This window comes from Chinchilla lanigera, unplaced genomic scaffold (genome assembly GCF_000276665.1).
Source record: "Chinchilla lanigera isolate Chin_1 unplaced genomic scaffold, ChiLan1.0 scaffold00022, whole genome shotgun sequence".
NCBI lineage: Eukaryota > Metazoa > Chordata > Mammalia > Rodentia > Chinchillidae > Chinchilla > Chinchilla lanigera.
In genome coordinates, this window is record NW_004955423.1 from 23840585 (window position 1) to 23849495 (window position 8911).

Sequence of the window (8911 nt, forward strand, 5' to 3'; positions counted from 1 at the left end):
CTCCAGGGCTTTCCCACCCAAGGGCCTTGTGTGTGGCATGCTGGTGCTTACGGCCGGCTGGGACCTGAGGTTCAGGTGGTGACGTCAGCACCCCTTCTTTGAGGGGTTTTCCTGGCCACCCGTGTAACACAGGTTGCTCCCTGCCACGTTACCCCACCTCACCTGCACGCCCAGCACTCGCTGTCTGTCGTTTTCCTTCTTTATCTCCTTCCGGCTCTCTCCACCCCCACCCCCATCACTTGCCCACTGAAATGCTGGTCTTTGAAGCCAAGGGCTGTCCTCGCCATGGGGTGCTCCTTGCCCCTAGAGCACAACCCCCAAGGCTGCAGGGCTTGGCTGTGTTCACATCTGTCATTTCCCGGGTACCTGGCTCGTGTCATGGGTACTGAGTGGTCCAGTGAATTCTGGTTAAATGGAAAGAGAACTCGGCTTCCGGGCCAGCGTGGCACTGTGATAAAGCAGTTGAAATTTCCCCATGAACTGGGGCAGGGGCCAAGTATGATTTCCAGTCACCTGGACCCAAAGGCTAACAGCAGAACTGGGATCTGGGATCCGTCTGGTCTATTCTGTCCCCGACAGCAGTGCGGTGTGGGAAACACTGCAGGAGGGAAACAACCGCCTTCCTCACCACACAGGGCGCTCACAGGCGTCAAGCGGTGCTGCTCTCCATCCACCTTGGCAGAAGCTTTATCTTTTCTTTTCTTTTTTTGAGACAGGGTCTTGCCATGGAGCCCTGGCTGGCCTCAAACTAGCAGCGATCCTCTTGCCTCAGTCTCCCGAGTGCTGCTGGGATAACAGGCGTGCACCACCATGCCCGGCTGCGAAAGCTTTTTCGACATTCCATAAATTACAGTTATGGTGAAACGCACTATAACACCATTACTCCCACGTCACCGAATGTCCACGGCAGGTTATTAAACAACAGAGATGACTCTCAGTCCAGTTCTTTCTGCTCCAGTTCTCCTTGCCTCTTTGTTTCACCATGATTCTCTCTTGGGAGAAGAATAAAGCAAATGCACACGGTGCAAAACAAGATATTTTAACAGTGGTGTTCCGTTAGGAATGTGAAACAGATTCCTTGGAGGATATATAAAGTGTAACAAATAAAGAACCATGAAAAGGAAATTGAGGTGTGTGGTGATCGGCTAGTGATGTCTGCCGTGTGTGCGTCTGCACTGCAGCTCTAGGCACGCACGTGTCTGTTCTAATAAGGATGTCTGACCTATCTAATAGATAGACGGTACCAGGAACAACTGCGTCTTGCTGACCCTGCATCCGCTACCTCTCCTGGATTCCATAATAGCTTAAATACTGTGCCAGCAATGCCGCAGGAGAACAGAGGCACCACGGTGAACACAGAGAGGGAATTCGTCTCCACACATCTTTGTTTTACATCTCTTGGACCAAACACCCCCAGACCAAATCTCCAATACCGGAATAGAAAGTAGTGGAAGAAATGTGACAGCAAATATGCTAACCAACTACCTCTTTCTTCCTTCCTTTACTTAGTTTGCTGTCTGGAGCTATATTTTAATCTCCTCGAGAGAATTTGAAGTGCTAAGATGAAAATTAAACTTGCTTCTCGCTTTGCAAGCAGATGCTGGTATTTTGATTTCTGGCATTTTTTTCACCCCCGCACATCTTGTGTTATTTATCCTTCCTCGACGTGGCAGAGAGACTCTGTACCTTTCAGGGAAGGAAGCTATGAAGAGGAAGGAGTGCGGTTCTTTTAAAAATGCATTGGTTTCCCTACTAATGCTGCTCTTGTTGTGTGACCATGAAGCACGCCCCTCTTTGGGACCTTGGCACAGAATGGCATTTCCATGGAGGGGAAGAGAGAACTTCCGACTCCAGGACAGCTTCCCATTTGGACTTTGGCTACAAGCTCTGCTTTTCCAAGAGTGAAATCCTATTGAAGTGGCTTTCCAAAATGTTTTGTGGAAAGTAAGGGTTCAGAGATGGCAACTCCTCATCCACGATCCCCAGGCAGGAGACAAATTCATCCGGCAGTACGGTCTGCTCTGGGATAGCATCGCTGGCAGAATCGTTTTCCAAAAGCAAGGAGCTTTCTCCCTCTGCTGAGTTCCGTGTGTCAGGAGGACCGCATTCGCCTTGATCGAGAATGAGGCTCAACTCTTCAAGAATTAGTGTGTTGCTTAGTGAATTCACACTGGAGACAGGAAGCGTAAACTGAGGATATCTTCTAACCCTGGCACTCCTTCCTAGGTCGAAGGAGTCCACTGTTGGTTTAGGGGTTGGAGGACCGGTTTCATTGCTGCTGCTGACATGATTTCCTGCAGAGAGGAAACTTGAGATCTGGGGTTTATATCCAGAGGTGAGGTCAGGAATGTACACCACGGTGCTCGGGGCAAATGCTGATGCTTTTGCGTCCTGGGCTCCTGTATTCATCTCCTCTCTGTAACTGGCTGGCTTGCGCTCCTCTGGGGGAAGAACTTCTGTTATCTCTGTAATCGTGGGATCAACATAAAGGACCTGCTCGCTGGAATTATTATTCACAAATTCATGTTTTTCCTAGGAAAAAAGAGACATGTTTTGTTTCATAAAAGCCATCTAAAGGAGCCAACTGGATAACTGAAGGACTGGGGGTGTTCTTCCTGTTGACTTTCCTTTTCCTCTCCCTTTTCAAATATTGTTTGTCTTCCCAACTGCTTTCCTTCCTTTGTCTTTTGCTACCTTACTTGCTTTCAGATCATAATTAAATTCTCCCAAGAGGAGACTGAAGCAAAGTAATAATAAAAATGCTCCACAATTTAAGCACATTTCTTGATTTTTTTTTTTTTTAAAGAGAAAGAAGAGCCTTGCATATTAACATACTAACATTCAGATTACTTCAGGACCTTTTAAAAGTTGGGTTTTGGAGCCGAACATAGGGGCACATTCCTGTTTCCTAGCACTCAGGAGGCTGAGGCAGGAAGATTGCCCCAAGTTCAAGGTCAGCCTGGACTACATAGTAAGTTCAAGACCAGCCTGAACTACATTATTGAGACTCTCTCAAAAACTAGAATAATAATAATGATGAGGATAATGATGATAACAATACTAATAAAAGTAGGGCTTCAGAATAGTTGGACTATATCTTAATATTATGGAGCTTCACTAGAAGAAAATACTTTATTTTTTAAATACAAGAAAGGGCAGAGACTCCTATTTTGCTCATATGTTGAGAGTAAGGTTGCGATAAATGCTTTGTTCTGAAAATGTAGAGCTACTCAGAATTTGCACAGATGTGGATTTCAGCACCTTGATCTTTCTGGACAAGAAACGGATTTGATTAGTCTCTTAGGGAAATAATTACCATCCAATGCAGTTATGAAATTATAGCCACCTGTTACAGACTGCATGTTTGTAACACCCCTCCCCCTGTTCATGTGTTCAAGCCAATGCGCTATTATTTGGAGGTGGAGACCCTGGGAGCTGATGAGGTCACATGGATGGACCCTCCTGAAAACAGCCGTCCACCTGTCCACCACCCATCCACTAGAGAGCCACACTGACCCCTCTCCACCTTGGCCTTGGGCTTCCTGGCCTCCAGGAGCGTGACAAGGAAGCAGAGGTCCTCCGCTGTTGGAACTCCTCGTCTGTGAGTTCTGTCATCACAGCCCAAGCCGACCCAGACAGCTGTTCTCCATCTCCTGGGCAGAAACCCAGATCCCCAGAGCCCGGGATGGGAAGGCCACCTGGCCGAGCAGAAGCTCCTTAGCCGGGTCACCTGAGGCGGCCCAGCCCCTGTGGGAACCTGCCAGGCTTGGGGCCAGTGGCTCAGTGGGAAGCAGCTGATTGGAGGGCTCAGCAGAGCTTGGAACACAGCCCTTGATCTGACAGATGCCGCTGTCTGCTACCCAGCACGCTGTTCTTGCCTCTAACCTCTCTCCCCACGCCCCCTCTCAGCTTGTAGTGTCCCGTGCCCCCCAGGCCAATCCCTGCCCTCGTTCTGTGTCAGCTCCCTCACACACTTGGGCTCCTCTCCGTCCTGCACTTCTCATCACCCACAATGTGCTTAGGTGACACACCTGTCCCGGGGCTGGGGCTGGAGCCCGGAAGGCTGGAAACGCAAAGGGCGGGCCCTTCCCCTGCCCCACGGCCTGTCCTCAGCATCCTCCTGGGCACACGCTGGTGGCACCATGTCCCCCCCATGACCTCCTCGTGTTCCCCTGGGCTCATCTCCCAGTCCCCCTGTTCCCATCTCGAGGAATTCCAAAGCCTGTCTGAGTCTTTGGGCTCCTCCCACCCAGCTTCCTCTGCTCGCCCTTCCCTCCGAAGATGGCTAGCGATCTCTTGGTCTCCAAGTGACACTTGCTGGCGATCGCCTCTTCCACCCGCTCTTCTCATGTGGCCAGCATGGCTTCTCTCTCAGCTCCTGTAAGTAGGGCTAGCTATGTACAGCTTCGTTCCTACAGCTAGAGAATGATGCTGTACGTGCACACACGTATCTGGACGGGCCTGCTGCTGTCATCACTGGCCTGCGCTCTTGGCCTCGATCCCGTTTTGGTTCGATGGTTACCTGCAGCATCTTCACGACGCTGCTGTTCTCCATGTGAGGAATCTCTTCATGGAGCCACGCTGGTATCAGCAGTAAGATTTTTCTTTTAATTCTAAAGGAATGAAGAAGACACATTAGAAGAACCGTGCTGCTGGGGGACCGGCGCAGGCCCCGCGGGGGTTAGGGAGGGACCCGCGTAAGAAGCAGACTTCCGGTGCAGGAGAGCGGTGAGGCGTTGACTCCGTGTCTTCCCAGATTCACCACTTTGCTTGCTGCTCTGTTTCTTTCCGACGAGCAGGAGGATTTAAGACACCGGATTCAAAAGAAGAGGGAGAAACTGCACTGGCTAAGCGTGGCCAGCTGCTCTGAGCAGGTGATGCGGGCGTGGGAAAGTCGGAAAAGCTTAAGGGACACTTTGCAGACCTTTCCATGACAGCCACAACTCTTAAAAAAGAGACTCAGACATTAAAATGCTCGTTCCAGCTTCTTTCTGCACCCTGTGGTTGGCCTGACTAGGCTTGTGCTGATCACGGTGCGTCTCCCTCCTCACCTGTGGGAGGCGCGGGAGGCGGGAGGACCTGCCTGGCCGCCGTGGGCCAGGCACGGCTGGTGTCCGCTGGCCGGTGGTGAGTGGGGCGGCAGCAGAGCGGGGGCAGCAAGAGGAGCTGCACATGCCCACTTGTGCCTGCCAGTTCCCTTGGCTCTGCCGTCGAGTTTACAAGCGTCCTCCACATCAACAGTCCAAACTGATTAGGGCACAGGGGTGTCCCCAGACGGAGGAGGGGACAGAGCTAACTCAGGCTCCTTTTCACCCGTGAGCAGCCGATAGGGCGTGGCCATCGCCTTAGCAGGTCTCTGGCAATTTCTATTAAACTCCAGCCAAATGCTGGAAGGACTTCCCAGGCCCTGCTTGACCCTGGACGCCAGTCTAAAAATGATTTCTTTACCTGTATTTACACAGTGGTTTTGTTTGGTTTTGTTTTTACCATTTAGACTGTATCTCTATTTTAAAAAGGACCAAACTAGCAAGTTCCTGCTACTAGCTTTGCAAAGTTTTTCTACCGCATGTGGACACCGTAAGATTGTATTTATAGACATTTATCAACCCTTGGTTTCATTGTACTTAATATGCCTTGGGGTTCATTCTCCAGCTCTGCTTCTGAGGTAGGCTTTCATAAATAATGTGCTGTGCTACTAAATGACGGTCTCTAATGGGACGGGAGGTGGGGGAGGAGGAGGGGGAGAGAGGGAAGGCGGGAGAAGGATGAAGGTGTGTTGTACACAGACACCAGCTCCCCCGGGACTGAGGTCATCGTGTGCTGCAAACACGTGCTAATGAAAGATAAAGACTGGAAAAAACAAGTGAATAATGACCTGCTTATAGGCAAAACAGTTATACTGAAGTTATCCCATTTATGAAAAGGGGACTTATTTAAATAATTAAGTTCACCCAGGATTGCTCTATTTCCTTATTTGTCATCGCCAACTGAAAGCTGGCTTTATGACATGTTTAGTAGCAAACTCAATGTCATCTGAACTAACTAGGACTCTTTAGATAATAGTAGGAATATTAATGTTTTTATGGGGTACTAGTTTGAACATTGAGAGATTTCCAGGGACTCTGTAATCACATATATTTTAACACAACCTAAAATAAAATTCTCTATTATCTTTCCCTCCTCACAACCATAGCAGGGATCTGTTAGCATGCAATTTAAATTTGGAAATCTTTCCGAAGTTCTGAGCAGTAGACAGGAAGGCATCAGGGTACTTTATTTAGCATAGCTTCTTACAATCATCTTTCTACCGCACGGTGGTTGTGCATTTACAAGAAAGATGATGTCACAAGGCAAAAGTGATGACAGAAAAGAAGCTCGGGGCCAATTTGGAAAGAGCACAGGGCAGGGTCTGAGTGCAGCGTGTGCCACCGGAAACAGCCCTGTGAACGACTCTATCAGCATAGCAGGAATACTCAGCGCGTCAGTCAAAGTGAGAGAAGCAAAGGCCTTGGGCTGAGGCTACAGCTCAGCGGCACACCGCCTGCCTGGCAAGCCCAAGGTCCTGAGTTCAATTCCCAGTACCAAACAAGAAAAGAAAATCAAAAGTCTTGCTTTCCTAAGTAATTTTCAGTCACTTGCCTCAAACGTCACCATTCTGGGGGGAGTGACTAAAGGAAGCCATAGGTGCTTTAGGGGTGGATTCTAAAGACAGCGCCATTGCGGTAACAGAAGGACCTGTTCCAGCACCACCACGCTTCTTTGCATATTGGATCTGCTCATCTGCTTGGGTGGAACTCAAGGCAGCTCCACCCTCTAGAATCTGGGCACTGGCAGGGTGCTGTAGTGCACATCTGTGAACCCAGCACTCAGGAGGCTGAGGCAGGAGCATGCCTGAGCCATGTAGCAAGCCTGGGCCATGTAGTAAGCTCAAGGGCAGTCTGAACTACAAAGCGAGATCCTGTCCTCAAATCAAATGCGGACAAACAAAAAGAATCAATCCCTGTAGATGGTACCGAGACCCAATAAAAAGGTAGAGGGCGGGAGAGAGGCTGTCCTGCCGTAGCCTGGGCTGGAGGCCTGGCTTAGTGCTCTGTGGCCTTGGGCTAAGAATCCTGCTTCTCTGGGTCTTTGTAAAACTGCCCCGAGCTTTCCTGGTGGGTCACTGTGAGGGGGGAAAAAGTGACATTTGTAGAGTTTGGCCCCTATGTCCTCACTGAATGCTGGTCTTCTCTTTTCTTTCTCTGTACGAATCTTTGTTAATGCGTTCGTCTGGTCAGTCAAAGAATTTTGATAGCACACGTGTATAATCAGAAAGTGGAGTCTCTGAAACCTACCCAGAGCGGAGCGATCTGTTAAAGATCCCGATCAGAGAAAGAATCGACAGTGTCACGGCGAAGAAGACCATTCCTGATAAGAGTCCGACATCTTGCCTGCGGTCTGATGAAAGGAGAGAAAAGTCATTTTAACTAGGCACTGGTGTACGAGTGACACAGAGGCCTGGCTCCTTCTACCCCGCCCCGGAGAAGGGCACCAATCCCACAGGAAGAGGAAAAGCCTGCGAAGCCAGCCTCCCGGCGGACTGTCCTGTGAGGGCTGCTCCTCCCATCCCGAGAAGCTGCATCCAGGACAGAGCTTTTGGTGTGAGCACCAAGAACGGCTGCACCCGAAGCCAGGGGTCTCTAGACGGGCGTCCCTGTGGCTGCGGCTGCCTGTACCTGCGTCTCTTATACAAACAGCTGCAGGGACGGGCCGCATTTGCTTTGTCTGACACAGGTGAGAATTCCCGAGGGCTTGTGACAAGGTCTCACGCTGGCCACAGCTGCCACGGAGGGTTGGGCTTTTATTTTTTTAACCTTTGTGAGTCAGAATTGATGTGTGACTTCTCGACATCCTTTGAGAAACTTTTCCTACTGAGGAAAGACATTTCTGTGCCATACGTCTTGCACTTATGCTAACAATGCTTTTCTAGTGATTTAAAGTTGAATTAGGGTCGGGGATACAGCTCTGCGGCACAGTGTCTGCCTGGCAAGTGCAAGGTCGTGAGTTCAATTCCTGGTGCCACACACACACACACACACACACACACATACACACAGTTGAATCAAGCGCCTGAAATCTTCAAGTAATTAATAAAATTTATCAGACAGGTGTTACTCGCTGGGCTTTGTTGCATTTTCTCCTAGTGCATGAAACAAACCTTCTATTTTCAAATATAGAAGACACCTATAGAAGATCTGACTTGGGTTGGCATTTTCTCAAGGGCCGGGTGGGGTATCGTCTCCCTCCAGCCCGCTCCGTCCTCCCTGGTTATTGGCTCCACAACCCTGGCTATGTCCAGATGTGCCTACCACACCCTCAGGGGCCTGCACAGCTTTCACTCACCCCAACCCCGGCGGCAGAGGGAATTCCTGCTTCCCTGCAGCTAAAGAGCTGCTGGTGAAGAGTTCCAGCCACTGGGGGTTACGGCCGCCACCTGCCTGGGCGCTTGGGCATCGGTGCTGGGAGCTGGGTGGGGAATGTGCGGGTGCCATAGGCTGGGAGGGAGCTCACGGCCGGGGTGGAGAGGCCAAGGCCGGGCTGGACGGGGCCCTTCTCGGGCCTGCGACATCTGTGCACGGTGACACAATGGTGGAGGCTCAGGTTTCGTCTTGCACACAGTAGGGATGAGAATCCCGTCTGGTACAGCGGCCTTGGGTTCCTGGCCTCCACGGCTCCTCCAGACGTACTAGGGTGCACTTCCATGCTCCACCCGAGCACCCTGAGCTCGCTGCTGGCTTCTTCACAACCTGCCTGCCCTGACACTCCCCCCATTTCGTTTGCCATCTCCCCCACCCACAAGAACAGAAGCTCCAGGAAGACAGGTCTGCATACACTGAACTTGCACTGACTTCTCTTTTTTTTTTTTTTTTTT

At 50.4% G+C, this 8911-nt stretch overlaps 1 protein-coding gene across 1 annotated transcript in view; it reads right to left on the reverse strand.

The window, feature by feature from the left end:
- Nucleotides 1-757: 757 nt before the first annotated feature.
- Nucleotides 758-8911, reverse strand: part of Il23r (interleukin 23 receptor) — a 43850-nt gene continuing 35696 nt past the window's right edge. Inside the window, exons 9-11 of the mRNA XM_005385277.2 lie at nt 7335-7437; nt 4523-4613; nt 758-2532 (exon numbers count right to left, since the gene is read on the reverse strand). Of these exons, the coding sequence (XP_005385334.2) occupies nt 1879-2532; nt 4523-4613; nt 7335-7437 (848 nt within the window). The 3' untranslated portion in view covers nt 758-1878. The remainder of the gene's footprint in view (nt 2533-4522; nt 4614-7334; nt 7438-8911) is intronic.